Source organism: Budorcas taxicolor, chromosome 4, assembly GCF_023091745.1.
Source record: "Budorcas taxicolor isolate Tak-1 chromosome 4, Takin1.1, whole genome shotgun sequence".
Classification (NCBI taxonomy): Eukaryota; Metazoa; Chordata; class Mammalia; order Artiodactyla; family Bovidae; genus Budorcas; species Budorcas taxicolor.
The window spans coordinates 23,834,875-23,861,533 of record NC_068913.1 but is presented as its reverse complement, the minus strand read 5'-3'; the positions used below and the strand labels follow the sequence as shown (position 1 = coordinate 23,861,533).

The 26,659-nt window shown below is 38.4% G+C and overlaps 1 protein-coding gene across 1 annotated transcript; it reads right to left on the bottom strand.

Annotated features, from left to right (window-relative positions):
* Positions 1-6,339: 6,339 nt before the first annotated feature.
* On the bottom strand, positions 6,340-25,309 carry LOC128046899 (sorting nexin-2-like). Its single transcript, XM_052639085.1, has 2 exons — positions 25,226-25,309; positions 6,340-7,355 (listed from the first exon to the last, which is right to left on the bottom strand). Exons 1-2 carry the CDS (start codon positions 25,307-25,309, stop codon positions 6,429-6,431), a joined length of 1,011 nt encoding a protein of 336 aa, XP_052495045.1. The 3' UTR covers positions 6,340-6,428.
* Positions 25,310-26,659: the final 1,350 nt, after the last annotated feature.

Below are 26,659 nucleotides of genomic sequence, written 5' to 3'. Positions count from 1 at the left end.
TAGTACTCCCATTTCTTTAAGAATCTTCCATAGTTTGTTCTGATATACACAGTCAAAGGCATTAACATAGTCAATGAAACAGAAGTAGATATTTTTCTGGAATTCTCTTGCTTTTTCTATAATCCAGTGGATGTTGACAATTTGGTCTCTGTTTCCTCTGCCTTTTCTAAATCCAGCTTGACATCTGGGAATTCTCAGTTCGTGTACTGTTAAAGTCTAGCTTGGAGGATTTTGAGCATAACCTTGCTAGCATGTGAAATGAGTGCAATTGTATAGTAGTTTGAATATGAAAACTGACCTTTTCCAGTCCTGTGGACACTGCTGAGTTTTCCAAATTTGCTGGCATATTGAGTGCAGCACTTTCATAGCGTCATCTTCCAGGATTTGAAATAGCTCAACTGGAATTCCATCACCTCCACTAGCTTTGTTTGTAGTGATGCTTCCTAAGGCCTGCTTGACTTCGCACTCCAGAATGTCTGTCTCTATGTGATTGATCACACCATTGTGGTTATCTGGGTCATTGAGATCTTTTTTGTATAGTTCTTCTGTGTATTCCTGCCACCTCTTCTTAATATCTTCTGTTTCTGTTAGGTCCATACCATTTCTGTCCATATTTGAGCCCATCTATACATGAAATATTCCCTTGATAACTCTAATTTTCTTGAAGAGATCACTAGCCTTTCCCATTCTATTATTTTCCTCTATTTCTTTGCATTGTTCACTTAGGAAGGCTTTCTTATCTCTCCTTGCTATTCTTTGGAACTCTGCATTCAGACGGGTATATCCTTTCTTTTCTCCTTTTCCTTTCATTCTCTTTTTTTCTCAGCTATTTGTAATGATTCCTCAGACAATTATTTTACCTTTTTGCATTTATTTTTCTTGGATAAGTTTTTGATCACTGCCTCTTGTACAATGTTACAAACCTCTGTCCACAGTTCTTCAGGCACTCTGCATATGTAATGTGTAAGTTGTTGCTTGCATATTATGAAAAATTCTGCTCTGGTTTGTGCTTTTGTCTCATAAGATTATCTTAGAAACAAATAACCCTATATGGTCTTGCTAACGGATCTTAGAGTTTTACTTATGCCATGGTTCATGGTGTCCTGAAAATGGCAAGTTCCAAGTTCTGGAAAAGGGAAGAGAACAGGAGGAAAATTCCCTGTTTGGCTAATTTCCTGTATGGCTAATTTCCTGAGAAAATGAGTCAGCAAAGAAAATTCAGTTTAAGGGAAGAAGTGTAAATTAGGCAGTCAGAAAAAGGGTGTGTGTGCATGCTTAGCTGCTCATTCGTGTCTGGCTCTTTTGCAACCCCACAGACAATAGCCTTACTGTCCATGGGAAGTGGCTGCCATTTCCTCCTTGAGGGGATCTTCCTGACCCAGGGATCAAACCTACATCTCCTACATTGCAGGCCTATTCTTTACCACTGAGCCACCGGGGAAACCCATAGAATAAAGGTGGAATGTAGAAGGAAAAAAGCTGGATCAGTGGCCTTACTCACCCAGCTTTCCAAGTTCAAGCATTCAGATTTCCTCAGACTACAAGGATTGGGGAAGAATGGATGTTTAGCTCCAGGAAAATTTCTCCAGGAAAACTGCCTTCACCCTGAAGAATGACTTTCTGATTTTTAGTATAATATTATCTTTTACCTCACATCCTCAAAGCACTTTCCCCAAGATCCCTGCCCCTGGTAGTGAACCTGGATCAAGATAGCTTCTGGAATCAAGCCACGTGCTCTTCTCAGGAAATTCTATTCCAGCGTTGATCCCAAGTCACTGGTCTAGAATCTTCCCTTTCTTGTATCCTTTTTCAGTGTCATTGTTCTTTGCTATTCTTTAATATTGAGTATAGCAACTCATTCTATCAGACAGGTTTTCACATCTTTGAAACACCTAGAGGAAGAACCAAAGTACAAGCCATTCTATTCTCAGGAGTCTCTTCTTCTTCTATGTAAGTTTACAGATGAACAGACATACTTTGGGGAAGGGCATTATCTAACTCTAAGCACAATCTTATGTACCCATACTCTTGCTATGAAGGCTGTCAAGCAACAAATTTTATATATTCTTTTTCATACCAGTAAGTAGACATTTTTCATATTTTGAATATTACTCCAGTAATTATTCCCCTCCAAAAGTATGGCCTACTCAAAAGGTAAATTTCACTGCTCATCTTAGAGGAATGAACTTGCCTAAAATTTAAAAAGATAGCCTTTTGAGTTATACAATCTTAAGGTTAAATCTCCACTCTGGATTTCATTACATGATTTTTCACAAGGTCATTTGGATATGTCAGTGAATAATTTCATTTGGATCCATGATACAACTAAGTTATTACAAATTCTGCTTTGTAGCAAATGTTCTTTTTAGGATATTGTATGTTTGGACAGTGGACATAGATAGTGCCCAAATGGATGTTCTGTGATTTGAGGATCCTTTCTGGAAAGAGTAACATATTACTCACCTATATTTTTTTTCTTACCCTGACATGTATTCTCTTTTGTTTTCTCATCAGCATTTTAAAGGTAATTTAAATCTTTATATATGTTTTCTGTCTATGCATTTGCTGTTCATTCCACACCTAACTCTACCTCTAATAATCTGGCTTCTTCCCTGTCAGCTTGCAAAGATAGATTTTTAAAAATTTAATTTCTTTATATTTTAATGGAAGGATAATTGCTTTACAGAATTTTGTTGTTTTCTGTCAAACCTCAACACGAATCAGCCATAAGTATACATATATCCCCTCCCTTTTGAACCTCCCTCCCATTCCGTCCCCATCCCACCCCCTCTAGGTTGATACAGAGCCCTTGTTTGAGTTTCCTGAGCCATGCGGCAAATTCCCGTTGGCTATCTATTTTACATATGGAATGTAAGTTTCCATATCACTCTTTCCATACATTCATCCTCTCCTCCCCTCTACCCATGTCCATAAGTCTATTCTCTCTGTCTGTTTCTCCAGTGCTGCCCTGTGAATAAATTTTTCAGTACCATGTTTCTAGATTATGTATATATGTGTTAGAAAACAGTGTTTATCTTTCTCTTTCTGATTTACTTCATGCTGTATAATCGGCTCCAGTTTCATCCACCTCATTAGAACTGACTCAAATGTGTTCCTTTTTATGGCTGAGTAGTGTTCCATTGTGGATGTGTGCCACAGCTTATTTACTCATTCAACTGTTGATGGACATCTAGGTTGCTTTCATGTTCTAGCTGTTGTAAATGGTGCTGCAGTGAACAATGGGATACACGTGTCTTTTTCAATTTTGGTTTCCTTGGGGTGTATTGCAAAGCTATTTTTGCTAAGGTCACCTTTGACTTCCATGTCATTAAATGTAACAAGCAATTCTCAGTTGTGTCTTATTTGATCTCTCATTAGCACTGACCTCTTCCACTGGCTTACAGGTCATGGAAAGTCTCCTCTGTTCCCTTCTACCTTTATGAACATATTTCACAGGCTTTGTTATTGTCTTCTATTTTTCTGTCTAGAAATTTTGAAGTTTCCAGGATTCTATTCTAAACCTCCTTTCTTTCATGTGACGTACTTGTGTATTAAGTCACATCCACTGGCTATGCATTCCAGTATTCTAGCCTGGAGAATTCCATGAACTGTATAGTCCATGGGGTCGCAAAGAGTGGGACAGGATTGAGCAACTTTCACTTTCACTCTAGTGGCTTCATTACTTCTCACACAGCAAAGACTCCTATTTCAGTTACCTATTGTTGTATAATAAACCACTCCAAAATTTAATGGCTTGCATCAACAATTTCGTTTTTTCTCACTAGCCTTGGTGTTGACTGAGCTAATCTGCATGACTTTCTCACTTAATAGCATAGGCTTTGGCTATGTCATGTGTGGGCTCAATTGTGATCAGGAGCCAAGACGGCTGGTTTACATGGTTGGCATTTGATGTTGACTGGAGTTCATCTGAGACTTTCAGAAATTGAACATCAGTAGGCTTCCCATACAGGTAGCTCGGGCTTTTGCACAGCATGGTGGCTGAATTCCAATTCGAAGAGTCAAAAATCCTAGAGGGAGGAAATAGATGCTGTAAATTCTCTTTATAAAGTACATTTGTGACTGGCACACTGTCATTTCCACTATAGTCTGTTTGTTAATCCGTCACAGGACCAACTCAGATTCAAGTAGGAAGGGAATAAACTCCACATATTCATGGGAAGAATAATAAGAAGTGTTTGGCTCTCTTTATTCCAGACTCATATTACATAAATTCATTCTATGTGCAAAATACCCTCACCAATCCCAAGATCATCAAAGTCTCATCTCATCGTGGCATCAGGCTCATAGTTCAGCATTTTATTATCTAAATCAGATCCTGGTAGAGATGAGGCTCTTCAGGCTCCTTTGGATATGAAGATCTGTAAACATCTGAGAGATGTTACCTGATTCCCACAAACTCAATGTGCGATGCCATGACAAAGACTGTAGAATGGACATTTGGTTCAAAAAGCAGGGAAGCAAATAGCAGTCACTGGTCCATAGAAATCTTGAAATCTTAGCTGAGCATATGCTACTTCCCTAAAGGGCTCCTTCTGGCTTTCTTGAATTGATTCTCCATGCCTCTTGGTTTTACCCTCTGGGCTCCTGTATCCTAAATGGGTCATCCTTGTCTGTAATAGCAGTCCTGTGTGTAGCTGACTGGCTTTTTCAGGCTGTGTCCTACTCACAAAAGGTTGGGGGTCTCAAAGGCCTGTTTTAATTTTGAATGATCATTTTTCCATTTAGTACAAGCTGGTATAATCTCTTAGAAACTTTGTGGACTTCCTGAGTATAAAAATAGAGTCCATTCTACTAGCCAACAGAGATGGAAATTTCTTTGGAAAAGGCCCCTTTCTACCTTGGACTGATAATTAGAACGCTTGGAGATCAGCCCTGGGATTTCTTTGGAAGGAATGATGCTAAAGCTGAAACTGCAGTACTTTGGCCACCTCATGTGAAGAGTTGACTCATTGGAAAAGACTCTGATGCTGGGAGCGATTGGGGGTAGGAGGAGAAGGGGACGACCGAGAATGAGATGGCTGGATGGCGTCGCTGACTCGATGGAAGTGAGTCTGAGTGAACTGCGGGAGTTGGTGGACAGGGAGGCTTGGCGTGCTGCGATTCATGGTGTCGCAGAGTTGGACAGGACTGAGTGACTGAACTGAACTGAACTGTCTAAAAGAAGGTTTCAATGAGGCACACTCTTAAATCTTTCTCAGTTTTTAACAAAGGATTTTATACTCACACACTTGAGATCTTAATTCTGATTGCATTTTTATTGGGTGTGTCTTGTGGATCAGACTAATTTTGAAGATAATTTTAATAATAATTACTGCCCGATTATTTATAATTTTTATTTTTTTGGCAAACATGAAAAGGGTTTGATGCAGACAACCAGTCCTAGTCAACAGTGACCTAGTGGCAACAGTTCTCTTGCTTAGAAAAAAGCAAAATGAATTATAGGATTAGAATAGTCTATTTCTATAGGTGGATTTCTTTAAGAATCTAGTTAAGCATTTTATTTATTGAGAGGATATTATTTAGAGATACACTCCCCTAGTCCTTCAGTCTTTAGTAACAAATCAATGGATGAAGTTTAAAGTATCTTATAATTGCCTAAAGTTATGAAGCGGCATTTTTGAAATTTCTTCACATCTGCTGGTTTGGAAGGATATAATCAAATGAAATGATCTTCTATTTCTCCAACTGCTCGATCAGTTATTAATTTAAGCTAGAGCTATATTTTTATGACAATTACCATAGACTAACATTTGTAAACAAGATAATATTATCTATAACTTGATCAAAATGCAGTGTGCAAAGTGTTGACAAAATAACCTTAAGAAATATGACATTACTAATTATATTTGATAGCATTAGATTCTAAATGCTTTTAATCAACTTAGTAACATCAAAGTAAAAGTAAGCAGGTTAAATGGAAATTAGAATATATTTAATTGAAAGAACTTTTGAAGCTATAAATAAGATGAGCCCATGAGAAGGGGAAAATAAGTATATTGAGAGCTACTGAGATACTTTAGTTTTAGAGATTGCCTTCTAGAGTCATCTATTTTCCTTTCTGTTTAAGACAAGCTCTATAAGAAGTATTATATAATTGATTCAAGTGTCTAATATGTCTAATATGCTTTCTAATGCAATAGTTGATCTCAAGCTTTTATTCCTTAAAAACTTTGTTTTTCTTCTTTGGGTTTAGAAAGCACTTTGCATTTTTTAATTTATTTTAAATTAATTAAAAAAGATTATTGTGTATTGGGAGTGTAGTTGATTTATAATGCTGTGTTAGTTTCTTTTTTTTTTTTCATAAAATATATAGTGGTTTATTTAGATGGTTTTTAATGATTTCACTATGGAATTCTGCATAACTGGAACAAGCATCCAAGATCTTCTTAACAGGAATAATCTTCTTGCTAGGCAATGGCTTTGGCCTCAGGTAGGAATGCCTCCCAGTATTTTATCAGCTGTTGTTGTGTTTGTACTAATGATTCTAAGTACTTGATAATAACAGTTTTAAAATCTTTCACTCGTTCTTTCTCAAATCTTCCTACTTCTTTTCGAATTGTTTCAGAGATCTGTTCAAAATCTCTTTCTCCTTGTTGTACTTTTGCCTCCCACTCTCTTATTTCATTTTTAGGTTGCTGTATTTTATCTGGTTTGTTAGCAACCATCATTTTTGCTTCAGTTTCACGTTTTTTGAGCAAAGTAATTTGGGCATCTTCCCATTTCTGCCAGCATTTCACTCGATGGTCAAATACACCTTTCACTGCAGCAATAAGACGAATGTAGTCACTAAGTAGTTCTGAAAACATATAAAAGTCAGCAAAAGCTTGTTCTTGATGTAACTGGTCTATCTTCTCCTCAACCTCTGCAAGCTGAGACAAAGCTCTAGATAGAGCAGTATGATCTTCAGAATTACCTAACATGGCAGCACTTTTAGCAAAGGCAGCTGTGTTGGCTGAAAGTTCTTTTCTATGACAGACCAAGGCTTCAACACTGGCATGAAGTTTCCTAAGTTGCTGATCCAGATTTTCAAATTGCTGCTGCTTTTCTTCAAACCATGCATCCGATTCATTCATCTTGATTGTCATTTTGTTGACAGCGTCGGCAGCCTTGTTCACCATCCTCAATATTCCTGCTCCACTCAGAGCCTGTGTATTAACTGCTCTAGGCAGCTCCGAACTTTCTAAGAACTGCCTTAAATCAGGATCCTGTAGTAAAGTTGGATACTTTACTGTTCTTTGAGGATACCTTTCAAGAGCTGCTCTCCTTTTTTCTACTCGGTTTGCATAGCAAATTAGCAAGCAAGTATTTACATGTTGGTTATATTGTGCCCCCAGCTCCAGAAAAGAGTATAGTAGGCATGACCAAGGTCAAGGTGGGTAAAGAAGATTCATCATCCACAGAATTTGTGTTAGTTTCAAGTATACAATGCTGCTGCTGCTGCTAAGTCAGTACAGTGATTTAATTACACACATATATATTCCTTTTTAGAATTTTTCCATATAATTTTTAAATATTAAAAAATATTTTTAATTGGAAGATAATTGCTTTACAATGTTGTGTTGGCTTGCATTGTTTCCCCATCTATTTGCCATGAAGTGATGGGACCAGATGCCATGATCTGAGTTTTCTGAATGTTGAATTTTAAGCCAGCTTTTTCACTCTCCTCTTTTACTTTTATCAAGAGGCTCTTTAGTTCTTCTTCGCTTTCTGCTGTAAGGATACTTTCATCTGCATATCTGAAGTTATTGATATTTCTCCTGGCAATCTTGATTCCAGCTTGTGCTTCATCCAGCATGCCATTTTGCATGATATACTCTGCATTTAGGTTAAATAAGCAGGGTGACAATAGCCTTAACATACTCCTTTCCCAATTTGGAACCAGTCCTTGATCCGTGTCATTTCTAACTGTTGCTTCTTGACCTGCATACAGGTTTCTCAGGAGGCATATAAGATGGTCTGGTGTTTCCATCTCTTGAAGAATTTTCCAGTTTGTTGTGATCCGCACAGTCGAAGAATTTAGTGTAGTTAGTGAAGCACAAGTAGATATTTTTCTGGAATTCTTTTGCTTTTACTATGACCCAGTATATGTTGGCAATTTGGTCTCTGATTCCTCTGCTTTTTCTAAATCCAGCTTGTACATCTGGAAGTTCTCAGTTCATGTACTATTGAAGCCTGGCTTGGGGAATTTTGAGCATTACTTTGCTAGAGTGTGAGATGAGTGCAATTGTGTGGTAGTTTGAGCATTCTTTGGCATTGCCTTTCTTTGAGACTGGAATTAAAACTGACCTTTTCCAGTCCTGTGACCACTGCTGAGTTTTCCAAATTTTCTGGCACATTGAGTGCATCACTTTAACAGCATCATCTTTTCAGATTTGAGATAGCTCAGCTGCATCACCTCTGCTAGCTTTGCTCATAGTGATGCTTTCTAAGGCCCACTTGACTTCACATTCCAGGATGTCTGGCTCTAGGTGAGTGATCACACCATCGCGGTTATCTGCATCATTAAGGTCTTTTTTGTATTGTTCTTCTGTGTATTCTTTCCCCCTCTTCTTAATAGCTTCTGCTTCTGTTAGGTCCATACAATTTGTCTTTTTTTGTACCCATCTTTGTATGAAATATTTCCTTAGTATCTCTAATTTTCTTCAAGAGATCTCTAGTTTCCTCTATTTTTTTTGCATTGATCATTTAGGAAGGCTTTCTTATCTCTCCTTGCAGGAGAGATAAGGTTGTGTGGTTCTAAGAATTTATCTATTTCTTCTAGGTTATCCAATATGTGCATGTGTGCTAAGTCACTTCACTCGTGTCTGACTTTTTGTGACCTGTGGACTGAAGCCCGCCAGGCTCCTCTGTCCATGAGATTCTGCAGGCAAGAATACTGGAGTGACTTGCCATGCCCTCCTCCAGGACATCTTCCTGACCCAAGGGTCCAACCTGCATCTCTTATGTCCCCTGCATTGGCAGACGCGTTCTTTACCACTAGCACCACCTGGGAAGCCCAGGTTATCCAGTATATTGGCATATAATTGTTAAAAGTAACCCCTTATGATCTTTTGTATTTTTACAGTATCAGTTGTAATGTCTCCTCTTTTCATTTTTGTTGTTATATATCGAGTCTTTTTTTTTTTTTTCCTGGTTAGTCTTGCTAGAGTATTGTGAATTTTGTTTTACAGGTAGTTTTTCAAATACTTAGGTTTTTTTCCTATTTTTTTCTCATTTATTTTATTTTTTCCACTCTAATTTTTGTTATTTCCTTTTCTCTGCTCACTTTGGACTGAGTTTGATCCTTATCTAGTTGCTTGAAATATAATTTTAGGTTGCTTCTTTGAGTTCTGTTTTCTTAATATTTGCATTTATCACTGTAAACTTCCCTCTAAGAACCAAATTTTCAGCAGTACAAAAATTTTGGTATGTTATGCATTCATATCATTAATTTTGAGATTTTTTTAATAACTTTTGATTTCTCCTTTGACTCATTGGTTATTTAAGAGTATATTATTTAATTTCTATATATTTGTACATTTCCCAACATTTTGCTTATTGTTCATATCTAGTTTCATACCGTTGTGGTTAGGAAATATCCTTGGTATGCCTTGTGTTCTTAAATTTATGAAGGCCTGGTTTCTGTCCTATCATATGGTCTGTCCTGGTGAATGCTCTGTGTGTATTTCAGAAGATTACATATTCTCCTTCTTTTGGATGGAATTGTCTATAAATGTATGTTGTACTAGGTACATGGACAACATTTCCTTGTTGATTTTCTGCCTTGTTGATTTATTTATTGCCAAAAGTGGGGTATCAAAGTCCTCTTCTAGTATTGCTGTCTATTTTTCCTTTCAAATCTGTTTGCATTCCCTTAACATATTTATGTACTCCAATATTGATCCTTGTATTTTTAGGATTATTATATCTTCTTGATGAATTGAGTTTCTTTATCATTTTCTATTGACTTATTTGTAGGTTAAAGTCTACTTTGTCTGATAAGTGTAGCTGTTCCCCATTTGGTTTGCACTTTCATGAAATATCTTTTTCCATCACTCTTTTTTTTTTTTAAATGCCAAAGTGTGTTTATTTTTTTCCTTTTTTTAAATTTAAATTTTATTTTTTTACTTTACAATACTGTATTGGTTTTGCCATACATTGACATGAATCCACCACAGGTGTACATGAGTTCCTAACCCTGAACCTCCCTCCCACCACCCTCCCAATATCATCTCTCTGGGTCATCCCAGTGCACCAGCCCCAAGCATCCTGTATCCTGTATCAAACCTAGACTAGCGATTCGTTTCTGCCCACTTTCACCGCTACCATTCAGTATAGTTCTAGAAGTTTTGGCCACAGCAATCAGAGCAAAAAAAGAAATAAAAGGAATCCAAATTGGAAAAGAAGTAAAACTCTCACTGTTTGCAGATGACATGATCCTCTACATAGAAAACCCTAAAGACTCCTCCATCACTCTTAAGTGTCCTGAAAGTTGAAGTGAGCCTCTTGTAGACATGAGATAAGTGGGTCTTGGTTTTTTATCCATTTAAACATTCTGTGCCTTTTGATATGAATTCATCTATTAATATTTACATTTAGTGTTGTTATTGCTATGTATGGACTTACTGTTTTCTGTTTATTTTTATTTAAACTGTTTTTCTCTGTTTCTACCTACATTTGTAAATTGATGATTTTCCTTGCAGCTGTGCTTTCTTTCCCTTTCTTTCGTCTCCTTTATTTTATTTTTATTTTTTTGTGTACACATCTACTCTAGATTTTTGCTTTACCATTAACTTGAGGCTTACATAAGATACTGAATAGGTAAAATGGTTCATTTTAGGCTGATAACAACTGTAACCATCTACAAAATTTCACCATTTTATTTCTGATCTTTTATATTTTTAATATTATTATTTACCTCTTTCCATATTTGTATACTTGTTAAAAAATACTATTATTGTTGTTCAGTTGCTAAGTTTGCCAGAGTTTGTCCAAATTCATGTCCATTGAATCAGTGATGCCATCCAACTATCTCATCCTCTACCTCCCCCTTCTCCTCTTGCCCTCAATTTTGCCTAGCATCAGGGTCTTTCCCAGTGATTCACCTCTTTATATCAGGTGGCCAAAGTACTGGAGCTTCAGCTTCAGCATCAGTCCTTTCAAAAAATATTCAGGGTTGATTTCCTTTAGGACTGACTGCTTTGTTCTCTTTGCTGCCCAAGGGATTCTCAAGAGTTTTCCCCAGCATCACAGCTCAAAAGCATGAATTTCCAGTGCTTAGCCTTCATTATGGTCCAACTCTCACAACCATACATGACTACTAGAAAAACTATAGCTTTGACTGTATGAACCTTTGTCAGCAAAGTGATGTCTCTACTTTTTAATATGCTGTCTAGGTTTGTTATAGCTTTCCTTCTAAGGAGCAAGAGTCTTTTTTTAAATACAAATTTATTTATTTTAATTGGAGGCTAATTACTTTACAATATTGTACTGGTTTTGCCATACATCAACATGAATCCTCTACAGGTATACACGTGTTCCCCATCCTGAAGCCCCCTCCCTCCTCCCTCCCCGTACCATCCCTCTGGGTCGCGTGGCTGCAGTCACCGTCTACAGTGATTTTGGAGCCTAAGAAAATAAAATCTGTCACCATTTCCACTTTTTCTCTATCTATTTGCCATAAAGTGATGGGATCAGATGCCATGATCCTCATTATCCTACTATAAATAATTGTAGTATCTATAATTGTTTTTAATACTCTTTTTCTTTGACTATTGTACTACAGTTAGTGATTAATGTACCATCATCTAACAGAATTAGCTTTCTAAGTCTTGTGCTAAGTCGCTTTAGTCATGTCCAATTCTTTGCAACCCTATGGAGTGTAGCCCACCAGGCTCCTCTGTTTATGGGCTTCTCCAGGGAGAATACTTGAGTGGGTTGCCATCTCCTTTTCCAGGGATCTTCCTAATTCTTAAGCTAAGGTTAAACACCACTAATCAGGGACACAAAACATGGAAAAATATCCAACACTGTGGTAAATTCAATATATAGTAGTAAGACTCAGAAGGGCTTTCCAGGTGGCGATAGTGCTAAAGAACCTGATTGCCAATGCAGGAGAAGTAAGTCACAGGTTTGTTTGATCCTTGGGTCACGTTTATGTTTGATGACAGTGTCATTACAATGTGTCTTAGAGAAGGTCTTTTTACTTTAAGATAATGGGTGATCTTTTGTTTTTCAGTTGCTAAGCTCTGTCCAGCTCGTGCAACCCCACGGACTGCAACATGTCAGACTTCTCTGGGTGATCTATTAGCTTTGCAAACTTAGATGTCCAGCTCTAAGCCACACTGGGGATGTTCTCAGCTATTATTTATTTAGATAAACTTTCTGCTCCTTTCCCCCTCTCTTCTCTTTCTAGAACTTCAGTTATCCAAATATTTGTGCATTTGATGATATCTTACAGATCATGTAGGCTGTCTTAATTCCTTTTCACTCTTTTTTTCTTTATTCTTCTCTGACTGGCTCACTTCAAAGTTTGTATCCTCTGGTCAGTGATTCTGTCTTCTGTTTATTCTCTTCTGTCATAAAAGAAAGAAAGGAAAATCACTCAGTCATGTCTGATTCTTGGTGACCCTATGGACTGTAGCCTACCAGGTTCCTCTGTCCATGGGATTTTTCCAGGCAAAAATACTGGAGTGGGTTGCCATTTCCTTCTCTAGGAGATCTTCCTGACCCAGGGATTGAACCGAGGTCTCTTCTATCATAGATGTTCTATTGCATTTTTCATTTTTTAATGAATTCTTCACCTACAGGTTTTTTTGCTTCTTTTTTTGTAATTTCTATCTCTGTTAAATATCTCATTTTGTTCATGAATTCTTTTCCTGATTTTGTTTACTTTCTATGTTTTCCTGAAGCATGTTTTCTTAAAAGAAGCTATTTTGAATTATTTATCAGCTAAGTTTCCAAATGGCATGATTTTGAGTTTGGTTACTGGAGGGTTGTTATCATTTAGTGATAACAGATTTCCATGATTTTTCATGTTCCTTGGAGCTTTGCATTGCTGTTTTCACATTTGAAGCTGTGGACTCCTCACATCTTTAGTTCTTGTCTTCTTGTGGGAGATAGTCTTCATTTGTCCTGTTTATACATGGTACTTGTATGGATACACCTTCTCCATACATTTTGTGGCAGAATTTTTAAGCTTGTATGTCCTCTAAGGTTCTCCCCAGCCTGGCTACTGTAAACCTTTCTTTTTTGTTTCCTGGAAGGTGGTAATACAACTCAAGTTTATAGTTTCTCCTTTGCCCAAAGACCCTGGCCTCTTTTCTAAGCTAACTCCCTGTCTGCCAGAATTTGTTTCCACAGTGTCACTTGAAAGTATCCCCCAGGAGCTGGCCACAGAGTGGTGAGAGGTGTGGGTTTAGCACTTGTGGCACTGGGGTGTTTGCCATCCCAGTAGGGAGATCCCTAGTTAGGGATCTGCCAGAATCTCATGGGTGTAGTTCCTGCTTAATGCAATAAACGGGAACTATGTCCCTTTAATGTCCTTTGAAACTCTTTCCTACTTATTTCTAGGTTTAACCCCTCCATCCAATACTGAGTGTCCCACCTCAGTACTTCAGTGCTTCTGAAGAGAAATGGATTTCTCCAGATGCATCTGGTACCACTGCATAGCCAGGCACTCATTCATGGCTGTTCTTTTCCCTTATGAGAGAGGTTATCACCCTGCATAGACACTCCATGCAATGTTGCTTTGGTGACGGGAGAGCAGGGAGGGTTGCTGGTAAAATTTTTATGATCTTCACTATGTCAAAATTTGTGGGGTTTTACCCTCCAGTGGGAGAAGGCAATGGCATCCCACTCCAGTACTCCTGGAAAATCCCATGGATGGAGGATCGTGGTGGGCTGCAGTCCATGGGGTCGCTAAGAGTCTGACACGACTGAGCAACCTCACTTTCACTTTTTACTTTCATGCATTGGAGAAGGAAATGGCAACTCACTCCAGTGTTCTTGCCTGGAGAATTCCAGGGACGGGGGACCCTGGTGGGCTGCTCTCTATGGGGTCGCACAGAGTTGGACACGACTGAAGCGACTTAGCAGCAGTAGCAGCATCCTGCTCCAATGGTGTGCTTGAATTTCCCTTTGGGAAGCTGAACTTCTGTTTCTTTGTTGTTTAGTTTTCTGTGCAGGTCACGTGGGATTGAGCAGTTGTATTGGTCTGCTTTTTCAACAGCAGATATCAAGATCTGTCTGCCTATTGCCATTCACACACCTGGGCAAGACTCTTTCTGAGTCCCTTGGCATGTGTTTCACACAGACATTTTAGTTTGTGGATGGATGTCTAATTCTTTATTGAATAGGGGGACAAATGGACAACTGTCTTATGCCACCTGATGCTGATACTGTGTTCCAAATATTGCTGATCTTAGTTACCAACAGTCACAAGTTTTCAGGCAAGGGATATGCATCATTCAGAATTCTAAATATAAAACCATTGATGGAAGTTCAAACGAGTGGATAATTATATATAAAACTCAAAATATATACATAATATTAAAGCTCTTTGTCTAGAACTATCAGACATTCATGTAATTTATGATAAAATAATTATTAAAACATTTTGGGAAAATTAAAGAAATGTAGGCCATCTAGGTCCTTGTTGGTTATTTTATATATAGTAAGTGTATATCTATTAATCAACCACAAGTTTGTTTTCTAATGTACCACTTTTTTATTTTTTAGAGGCAAAATGAGGATTTTCTTTTCATTTATTTATTTGATGGCACTGTGTCTTAGTTGTGGAATGCTGGATCTTTAATTGCAGCATGCAGAATCTTCAGTTGCAGCATGTTGGATCTAGTTTCCTGAGGAGGGATTGAACCTGGGCCCCCTGCATTGGAAGTGCAGAGTCTTAGCCACTGGACCACTTTTTCTTAATCTAACAGCAAGAACACTTAGAGGAGAGTTTCAAAATACCAATCAGCAAGCCATGCTTTATCCCTTCCTAACCAGAAATATCCCTTCCTAACCAGAAATTCTTTCACCCTCCTCACTCTTGTGCAAAAATTGACAAAAATGCACCATACTCATGGGGCTAAGAATGGCCACTCATGGAGTAGAAAAGGGTCAGATACACATTAGACTCCTAACTCTATCAAGAATTATTTTAAAAAGCATTGCTTCCTATAGAATGTTTCCTATCATCAGTGATATGGGATATCAATCCCAGGCAAACCCATATTGTGTACACACCCAAAAGTCTGTTGGAGTCAACAGACACAAGAATGCATGTGTATAAATTCCAAAGGATACACATACCCTTGACAATCAATCAATGTCCTTGCCAGTGATATATAAATTATTCGGCATAAGAAAATGTTTTCTTTTTTTCAACATGTAACTTTAGCGTTAGATATTTTTATAAATTTTCTGCACTGTACTCTCAACCCCATTCTTTATGCAATCTAACATTTTAAAGAAATTGGATGAAGCTGCTGCTGCTGCTAAGTCGCTTCAGCTGTGTCCGACTCTGTGCGACCCCATAGACGGCAACCCACCAGGCTCCCTCGTCCCTGGCATATTCCAGGCAAGAACACTGGAGTGGGTTGCCATTTCCTTCTCCAATGCATGAAAGTGAAAAGTGAAAGTGAAGCCTCTCAGTCACGTCTGACTCCTAGCGACCCCGTGGACCGCAGCCTACCAGGCTTCTCGGTCCATGGGACTTTCCAGGCAAGAGTACTGGAGTGGGTTGCCATTGCCTTCTCTGTGGATGAAGCTAGAATTCCCCAAATAACATATATTAACATCAATAACATCAGTGGAAAGTAAAACATATCCAAAGATTTGAAGAAACGAAGTCTATATTCAGCAATTTAAGACTGTGAGTCAGGCTTAAATCACAATTTTAGCCCACAAAAGCTTCCAAAACACTCATCAGTGCACCAGAACAAAGGAAAAGAGAAGTATGAAGATATTTTAAACCCAATTAATTTGGCCTCTGAACACTGTATACTGTTGTATGAGTGAGGTAAGGGACTGTGTCTCACTGCTTTTGTATTCCCAGCACCCAACACAATGCCTGGCAGACAGATGCACTCAGAACATTTGATGAATGGATGTATTAGGAGGCACAGGTCTTTCTTGCCCAAGGTTTCTTTTAGGAGGTTATTTAAAGAGAAAGAAACTAGTTTTTTTCTAGACCTCAAAGTTTATTATGAGCAAATTAGTTAATGGCTTTCCAAAACTGCTTTAGAAATATAGGATAATATTTCATGGAAGATTAATGTTTAAACTCTTTGGGAATAAGAATTATAGACATGGATAGGAAAAAGAAAAAGAAAAAATATCTGACCTGCAATAACTGAATACTTTGAGGTTTGGCTGACACAGTAACATTATTCTATTCCTTCTCAACCGGTTCAACCCTCTCTGCTCCTCTAGGTTGCTGGAGCAAATGCATCCTTGACCCAAAATGAAATGTTTCATCTACTAGTTTAAAGGCTGTTTAAAAAATAACGACTTTGCTTTTAGCAGTGCTCTCCTCTGAAATACTCTGCTGATTCACAAAGCTGTCTGAGAAATTCATGATGTCGCTGCAATATCAGCCTGAATGAGGATAAAGTACCCATTTGGAGATCAGAAAATTTACTTTATTGGCTAAAGGGCTACTCCCCTTTGGTATAAAGAGAGGCATTAGAAAATCTATTAAGGCTGAGTTATATTCTGCAGCCACCGTCTTTTTTTGTTGCAATTAGTATTTCATCTTAATTGTGCTGCTATATAATTTCTTATGAAAAGATACTCAGTGTGAACTCAGAACAAGGTTTTTTTTTTTTCCACTCTAATAGACTATTTGTCCATGGAACATTTTCCTACAATTCTCTGGGTTAAAAAGAAAGGTACGGGGACTTTTACTTTACATGGCCACGGAACTTAGGGAATATCTGAAGTGTTTTCCTCTTAAACCCTCTTCTCTTGTTACGCTGCTGCTCAAACAGGAAAACGGATATGTGTATCTTTTGGAATCAAGCTGTATTTTGGAATGCCTAGTGAATTGCAATCTGGTTGTCTCATTTTTGAGACCACCCTGTATAGATGATCACTGGAAGCATGTTTGTAGCTTATTTTATAAAATAAAGATATTTTCTTCTCTTAGAGAAAAAGCTCCAACTTTTTAAGGATATTTTCTATTTTTTACCTTTCTTTACCTATCAGACACTTCTAAGGACTACTGTAGATAGCCTCTTCAATTTCTTCAATCACTGAGCAATTATTCAATGCTTACTATATGACAAGTTTTTGTTTGTTTGCTTTAGTTTTTAAAGCTATTCTGGCTATAAGTAAAACATTCTTTGCCCTAAGAAACTCAGTAATCTGGGGAAGACAGTTATGTAAATAATTAACTTATTTGTTAGATTTATTCTTTAATTGAAGTATAGTTAATTTACAATCTTGTGGCAATCTTTGCCATACAGCAGGGTGACTCAGTTATACACATTTATACATTCGTTTTTTATATTCTTTTCCATTATGATTTATCCCAGGAAACTGGGTATAGTTCCCTATGCTATACAGTAGGACCTTGTTGATTCGTCCTAAATGCAGTTGTTTGCATCTACTAACTCCAACTTCCCCAGCCCATCCTTCTCCTTCCACTCACTTACTCCCCCCTCAACCAACCTTGGCAACCACAAGTCTGATCTTTATATCTGGGAGTCTAAGATCAAGGAATGCTTCACTGAAGCCCTAGAACTTAGAAGTGGGCCTTGAGCCTTGAGGGAAAAGACATTCCAGGCTGAAGGAGCAGTGTTAGCGTAGGTGTAACATCATCAAAAGTCCAAGTAGCAATGTCTAGTCCTCTGTGGCTGAAGTGTAGAGTGACTGGTGACACAGAATACATGTTGGAGCCAGGTTATTGAGGAATAAAAGTGTTAGTTACTCAGTCGACTCTTTGTGACTCTGAACTGTAGCCCTCCAGGTTCCTCTGTCAATGGAATTTTCCAGGCAAGAATACTGGCGTGTTGCCATTCCCTTCTCCAGGGCATCTTTCCAGCACAGGAATCAAACCCAGGTCTCCTGGACTGCAGGTGCATTCTTTACTATCTGAGCCACCAGGGAAGCCCCATTGAGAAATGAATGAATAATTAAAATGTTAAATGTTACTCATTAAGCAGTGAGGAATCATTGAAGATTTTTGGAAAGGAATAAAAAGATCTGACTGAAAAGTTTAGGAATGTAACCATATTTATGCAGAGGATAGGTTGGAAACTCCAAGACAGAAAACATGGGAGAAATGCTAGTTAGACATTTTAGTGGGAGAAAAGTATTTATCTTATTTTGAATTGCTTCCTTCACAGAGAAATAGTTTTGTTAATTCAATATTTTATGACCAACATCCTAAATATTGGATGAAAGCAAGTTTTATTAATCAGTGGTCATGTATACCCTTGATATACTCCTGGGTCTGATCCCTGGAGTGGGATTCCCCTCCTCCAGCACATCTTCCTGACCCAGGGACTGAACTTGGGTCTCCTGCACTTCAGGCAGATTCTTTACCATCTGAGCCACCAGGGAAACCCTATGATATACTCAAGTCTTGTTATTGACTGAATTGCATCCCCCTCAAAATTCATATGTTGAACCCCTAAACCCCATGTTTCCTTAAGAGATGTAATTAGGGTTAAAACAAGATTTAAGAGTGGGGCCCTCATCCAATAGGACTGGTGTCCTTGTAAGAAGAGGAGATACCAGAGATCTTTCTCTTTTGGAGGAAATGAGAAGAAGGTGACTGTCTACAAGGTAGGAAGAAAGGTCTCACCAGAAACCAACCCTGATGGCACCTTGATCTTGGATTCTGCCCTCCAGAACCGTGAGGAAACACATTTCTGTTAAGATACCCAAGGTGTGGTATTTTTCACGGGAGCCAGAGCAGATTAATAACAGACCTAGAAGTAAAGTCATCTTGTCCTCAAGTTCCACACTGCCTCTTTCTCTTTTGAGTTGATTGAATTTAGAGATAAAGGAGAGCAACTTTTTAAAAACAGCACATTTTATTCCATCTTAAGTTCTTAAACTTTCTTCATGATTATTCTGCTGAAAAACCACCTCTTGAATATAAAGGAGCACCAACAGACCTGTCAAGGAGGCTGTGGGTTTCCATCATGACCTCAGTTAGGCCTGATGACTCTGGCTTCGACTACTGCACTATTCTGCTTTTCTTTTACACCTTGGATGCTCCTCCCTTATCATTGGATTTTTGTCTTTCTTCTACCATATAATTGTTGTTTATATATTCTAAGATTCTGTCTTTAGCTTCTGCCCTATTTCCCCTACCTTTTAGCTAGGATAGTTCAATTGCTCCTAAGATGTCTATTAAATTTTTTTTTTTTTACAACTGAAAAATTTAAAATCTATAGACCTGCATATCTTCACATTCCATGTCCATGAATGGTCTCTGGATATTTCTAGTTAAGTGTCTTAATAGCAATGTGTTTCATTTATGTAACTCTGTGTAACTGACAAAGCACCTTGATGTGTATTATGTGTATACTTGTTTTCAATCATATCAATACTTTTAAGGCATATGATATCAATTCTATTTTATGTTTAGGATGCTTACGCTCAAAGTGGTGAATTTTACAGGTCATCAGATGAATCAAATGAGCAAAAATCACTCAGATATCAAGCATCAAGATATTTAAATATGTCTAAAACTTGTCTAAGCAAATCTAAAACTGCTCAAAAACACTTTTTACATCGAACTTCAAGTGTTAACCAACATTAGTTGCAAATGGTCTCCCCTTCTCAAATTTCTTAGTTATCAGTACTATCCTTTTCTTAATCAGCCTGTCATCAAGCCTAATACCTGAAACTCAGTATTTGTTGAAAGTATAGTGAAATGACTAAACAAATGGCTCTTAAAGTTGATTCTCAATTTAATGCCTCTGTGAAATCGTATACAAAGTCATTTATCATTCTACATCCTTCATTCCTACTGCAATCACCCAGGATATTGGAAAGAACCCACAGAAGGATGAGCATAAAGAAACATGGACTTTTGAATCCATATTCAACTGGGAATTTCTTATTTTTGTTAAAACCAGTGTGAAATTATAAGGAATATTTAAAGATAAATGCATCTTCAAAATTATATAATAAAAATACATCCTTGATATTTAGTTTTATACTGTTTTCTACTTACAAACCACATACTTATCATCCAGAATAGCAATAATACTGGAAATGTGGTCTCTCAATATTATTACTGGTCTTTCTACCAATTATAGTTAGGTTTAAAACACAATGGCATAAAATATTATAAGTTAATACATTGCGTGATGTAGTTTTAGAAATTTAGGAAGTAATATTGGTGACTAGTGACAATATAAGGAAGATTAAACATTTCTTAATCAAAATAAATGTTTATTCTGGTCTGGAAACCATTTCTTATTTGATCATCCTTGGAAAATATAAAATGTCAGAGTCATTATTTTTTATTAACTGGATCTGGTATGAGCATAAATAGTAAATTGAACTATCTTTTTTTGGTGGTGGGCATTAAGAGAAAATTGGGCTGAAAAAAATTCAGACTTAAAATATATCCCATGTAGGTACTTGTAGATGGCTAAAATAAATTTTCAATAGAACTTCTATTTTATAAATGAATATATCATGTAATTTTGGTAAAATACAAATAACCTGTCTTGTCATACAAGGGGTAGTTTGTATGTCTGGCTCATCACAATTTTAATTGTAAATCTCAGGAAATGTAGAATATGACAATTAAGTTAGGAAGTGCTCAATGGATTGCAGAGTAGTAAATTTTATTAAATTTCTTCATAAAATAACATTGACAAATAATCTAATACAGAGCTGTTTGTGCATTACTAGATATTGCTGAAGGAACAAACGAGCAGCTCCAAATTCACCCAGAAGATGAGTTCTACTAGGTTGTTCTCAGTAATTTACAAATTGTTCTAAGATAGAATTTTAAAACTTATTTGTTTCTCTCTCCAAGCATGCACACTTTAAACTAAACAACATACCTAATAGTAAAAAACTACTATTTTATTATAGGAAATCAAATGTAAATCTATCTTTAGAGACCATTAGCTTAGTAGTTTAATATGAATTAGAAAAGATATTTAAACGAAAGAAACTGAGAATGACTTGATGTAAGACACAAGCTGGAAGGCTTGGGGAGAAAGAAATAAATTTCTTGGGATTTATCTTATTTTTCTTTAGCTGGCATGATTTTTGATGCTGTCAAAAAGCTCCAAACTATCTGTTTTATATGACTTTATATGCTCGATGATAATGATGGGACATGTAGTTTTATTCTTGCAACAGTCAACAAAGTTCCAGGTGAGCAGTGTCCAACTGCATCCTCACTAATATAAAGTATAGTATGTTCCATTCAATAATTCAGTCAATAATGAGTGTTCTGTGCTATGCATTTCTACACTTACATCATAACACTGTACAAAAAGTGAACTAGACCAAAAGAGGTTTTGAGCACTCTGTTCAAAATCATCTCATATTAAATATCCATAAAGTAGAAATAAATCATTTTTAGATGATACTCTAATACTATTGATACAGTCATAATAATGCATTGACATTTTATAAGACTCTGGGGTATGGATCACAGCTTTTAGAATGCTGCGGTGCTTACTTGTTACACAAATCTAGAAGCTGGAAAGAGTAAGTGCAAGTCCAGAATGCAACTGCACATCCACCATTCACATCAGACTCATTTTTTTATTATCATTTAAATGAGCACAGACATGATAATATGCGTTCCCACAGGAAGTATATAAGCTATGACTCAAAAATGTGGATCACCACCCCAAAGGCCCTGACTAAACATACACTGAAATCTTTTCATTTTTCTTGAATTCACCTTAAAAGGATAAATTTTTAAAAGTCAGGAGAATTAAAAGTAACGTTGCCTCTTCAGGATTTCTGCAGTAGTTCCTGACTCCAGTAGTCACTTGGGGCACTCAGTTACTAGAATCACTGTCGTTTATGTTTCAGTGTGCTATGTATCATCTCAAATAGATGATAAGAGTTATCATGGACTAAATATTTGATTCTTTCCAAATTTCATGTTTTGAAGCTAACCCCCAGTGTGATGATATTTAGAGCTGGGGCTCAAGGGCAGCAGAACATTATACTGCACATATGCCATGTTGGTATATTGGTGATTTCCATCTGTAGGCACTTGGAAAACAGCAAGCACAAGGAGAGGCTTTTCCTGAACTCCCCATAACTGCCTAAAGACGGATCATCCGAAAGGAATTGTGCTGTGTGCCTGTGCTCAGCTGCTTCCGTCTTTTTGACTCTTTGTGACCCTTTAGACTATAGCCCACCAGGTTCCTTTGTCCAGGGGAATTCTCCAGGCAAGAATAGTCTTGTGGGTTGCCATTTCCTCCTCCAGGGGATCTTTCAACCCAAGGATCAAACCCACATCTCTTATGTCTCATGCACTGGCAGGCAGATTCTTTACCACTGTTCCACCTGGCAAGTCCCATCTCTCCCCAGGCCATCAACCAGAAGGCTGAATGTCAACACCACATGCTGACAAATTTTGCAACAAACTATCACACCTCCATCCATTCTTGCAAGGGCCTAGTCATCTTTCCTAATAACCATTCACACTCGCCTAAGAGGGCTATACCTCCACTTCCCTATTGGTGTTCAGTCACTATGTTGTGTCCGACTCTATGTGACCCCATGGACTGCAGCATGTCAGGCTTCCCTGTCCTCCACTACCTCCTGGAGTTTGCTCAAACTCTGTCCAATTAATTCTGAATCCTCGGCCACCTTGGGGAGTAACTCATTTTTCTCCCATGTATACATGGGGCATACATGTTAATAAACTTCTGTTTTTCTCTTGTTAACCTGTGTTTTCTCACAAGGGCCTCATCTAACAACTCAGAAGGATAGGGGAAAGATGGTTTCCCTCCCTTTGGTAAATGGGAGTTGGGCCTTTGGTAGGTGATGAGGTTTAGAGGAGGTAACAAGGGTGGGGCTCATGTGCCCTGAGGGTAGTGCTCATTGCGCTAATAGAAGAGATGTCAGAAGACTTCATCCCTCTCTCTCCACCCTCTGAGGGCACGTGAGAAGCTGGCTGCCTACAGGCAGGAAGAGGGCCTTCGTCTGGAAATGGAATTGGCAAGCCCCTGACCTGGGACTTCTTGGCTTCCAGAAAGAACTGTGAGCAGTTCCTGTGCTCCTTGTTTTGGCAGCCGCAGGCTGACTTAGACAAACATGATGTTTACTAATGAGCTTAATTATGGGTTTTGTGCTTTCCTTTCAAGTGGGTCAGTGGTCCACTCTGTACCACAGTCTCCCCATGACAGACCCTCCTACTAGCAGCAGGGCCTTTCCTCAGAGTGCCTCATGTTTAAAACTTTCGATGGGGATACAAGGAGCAATCATTTTAGAAGAAATCTCAGTCACCCAGACAAAATCAACTTAAACTAATCCCTCTGAATATATTAAATAATATTTCCTGTTGTTGTGTCATGTATTACAATCATGGAATGATGACTTGAAGAAGAGATGGAGGAGAATGAGTAGGGAAGGATGGCAGTGACATCAGAATTGGTCCTGTATGTTTTCAGTTCCTTTATAAGGTTAGTTTAAAATTTTCATTTAAGTTCACTGTTTGAAATTTGGATACCATTACCCCTGAAAGTTGGGGCTTCCCAGGTGGTGATAGTGGTAAAGAACCTGCCCGCAATGCAGGAGACACAGGTTAGATCCCTGGGTCAGGAAGAGCCCTTGGAGGGGAGGACAAGCAACCCACTCCAGTATTCTTGCCTGGAGAATCCCATGGACAGAGGAGCCTGGCGAGCCACAGTCCATGGGGTAACAAAGAGTCAGACACAACTGAAGCGACTTAACACGCATGCACCCGTGAAAGTACTGATAAGAGTCTGAGACAAAAGGTAAAACCTATTCAGGTTAGGCTGTGGCCTCCCTTGGCAGTGATGAAATCAGATTTGATGGGAGCAAGGGCTCCGAAATGAATTCTTTCAGGTTTCCAGGGAAGGGATGCAGGGAGGTGGGAGGGTTGGGCTCTGACTGGGTTGCAGGTAGGATGTTTGTTACAAGGTAGACATGGTGAATCTAAAGAAACCACATCTAAGAGCAGACCATTGTTGTCAAGTACAGGATTTATTAACTGGAGATTAGTCTCTGTTTACTGGCGAACTAGCATTTTTGCCGTGTCAAAAACCAAAGGACTTTGGAGGCAGATGGATTTGGGTTTGAAATCTAAAATTGTCTTTTACTAACTTTCTGGTCACTAGCAAGCAAGTCCTTGAAACTCTTTAATAAAGTTTCAGCTGTCTTGTCACCCAATGTGGGTAAATACCACATTTGCAAAATCATTGCTATAGGTGGATCATGTTTGTAAAGCACCTGATATCTGTCTGGTATCTATTAGGAAATCTTTACTGTATTATATTATATATTATGTATTTATATGCATGTTTCCGACATGGTGCTATTGGTAAAGAACCCGCCTGCCAGTGCAGGAGATATATGAGATATGGATTCGATCCCAGAGTCAGGAAGATCCCCTGGAGGAGGAGAGCATGGCAACTCACTCCAGTATTCTTCCCTGAAGAATCCCATGGACAGAGGAGCCAGGCAGGCCACAGTCCAGATTATCTCAAAGAGTCAGACACAACTGAAGCGACTTAGCATACACGTGTATTTATATTACTCCTCTCACACAATTTTTTGAAAAAATTGGACATATCTTATGTGCATTGAATAAAATTTAGTTTAATAGTTTCTCTATATAGATTGTAGTTTTAACACTAAAAAAATAAATTTATTAAAAAAACTCATTAGCCTCCCACTCATGTTCATGATGAGCTGATGGCCCAGCAATGGCCTCAGATCCTGCTGCTCGGGAAGAAGTTGCAGGATGAGCCATGGAGGCCCCTGGCATCCCAGGGAAGCCCAGTCCACCCTGATAACTTGAGGAAAACAGGAGGCGTACTGGTAAGTGACTATAGGAATGGCGTGTGCATGGAATTTCGGTGAATGCCTCTGAGGGAAGCCAGCATTGAATTCCATCTTAAATGGATGAGGCTGCCATATCATTGAAGTGATTCTCTGGACTTTCCTGGCCCAGAGTGCTGTGCTGACAGCCAGAGAGCTTCCGCAACCCAGAGGGAGAAAACCTGCAGGAGACTCATAAACGTTTTACTTTCTTAATGAGGCCGCGTGGCTCAGAAGAAAATGTGGCATATCCTTGCATTTCTGCCTGACGACCGCTGGTAATCACGAACATGCCTACACCAGACTGGATGACTGTAAATTGTTACTGAAGCAACTTGGAGGAATCTTTCCCCAGACTAATCTCAGGGCAGAGTGAGGACAGAGATGAGTCTAATCATTCCCCACAGGAGCATTCCCTCTGGTGGATATTTCCACTGATGAATTGCTTTTGATCAGCTGGCTAGAACAGGACAGTCATCAGAAGCCATGTGGTCAACACCATGTGATCATATTACTGTCACATAGTTACAGGCTGTAACCCAGCCCCAGCCAACTATTTTAAAAATGAGCGTTCTATGGGCATAAATTGAATGTGTAGAAGCCTATATCAAAACAGAAAGAAAAAAAAAAGCCACCAACTTTATGGTCAGTCAAAAGTGTGTGGTTGGAGCTCAGCTCTGTGCTCTGTGATGATCTGTAGAAGTTGGATGGGGAGTGAGGTGGGATGGGGGTGAGGTGGGAGGAGGCTCAAGAAGGAGGGGATATATGTATAGTTATGGCTGATTCACTTTGTTGTATGGCAGAAATTGATGCAAGATTGTAAATCAATTATCCTCTGATTAAAAATAAATTTTTTAAAAGAGCCCTGTTTATAAAGGAAAGTGTTATACATTGTTTTTCCCAATAGTCGAAGATAGCCTCTTTCTTTCTTTCCTTCAATTCCAGACTGACAGGATTCTTACCTAAATCTTATTCTAGTGGTAGATTATTATTATTATTATTATTTTTGCAGAGGAGTGTGGGATCTTAGTTTCCTGACCAGGAGTCGAACCTGCACCCCCCCGCAGTAAGAGTGCAGAGTCTTAGCCACTGGACCTCCAGGGAAGTCCCTCTAGTGGTAGATTTAAAAATAATACTGTTCCAGTGGTAACGTTGGCTGGGAGGCAACAGAGACCATCTAGGACAGAGACCATCAAGATAAGAACTAACCAGAGATGGCAGGATGAGAGAGAAAAGACACACCAGGGAGATACTTAGCATGTAAACTGCCAGACACTGGCATCCAGGAGCTTCAGTGGCATCACTTGTTGCGTGGACATGAGCTTGGACTGACTATACCATAATCATGGATTAGGGTTAGGGTTAGGGTTAGGGTTAGGGTTTAGGGTTAGGGTTAGGGTTAGGGTTAGGGTTAGGGTGACTCCCTGATAACCAAAAGTCCTAATTTGTGTTGCTTGCTAATTTCAAAGCGCTTAACAGTCAGCTGACAAAATTCCCAATGTTTTTAATGTTTCTCGTGTGGCCTAGAACAAGAGAGCTCTAGAACATCACTGACCTGAGTTCACTGTCAAGCAATCCAGTTTTCAGTTCACTTAAATTTTGTTCCTTTTATCCTGCCTTCTTTGAACCTATTAACAATCTG

What these genes read in the sequence shown, in the direction of transcription:
- LOC128046899 (XM_052639085.1), bottom strand. Translation starts at nt 25,309, where the DNA reads ATGTTCGTGATTACCAGCGGTCGTCAGGCAGAAATGCAAGGATATGCC. An exon ending in CACGCGGCCTCATTAAGAAA is followed by an intron (nt 7,356 to 25,225) that starts GTAAAACGTTTA and finishes TCTTTTCTGGAG; the next exon opens with CTGGGGGCACAATATAACCA.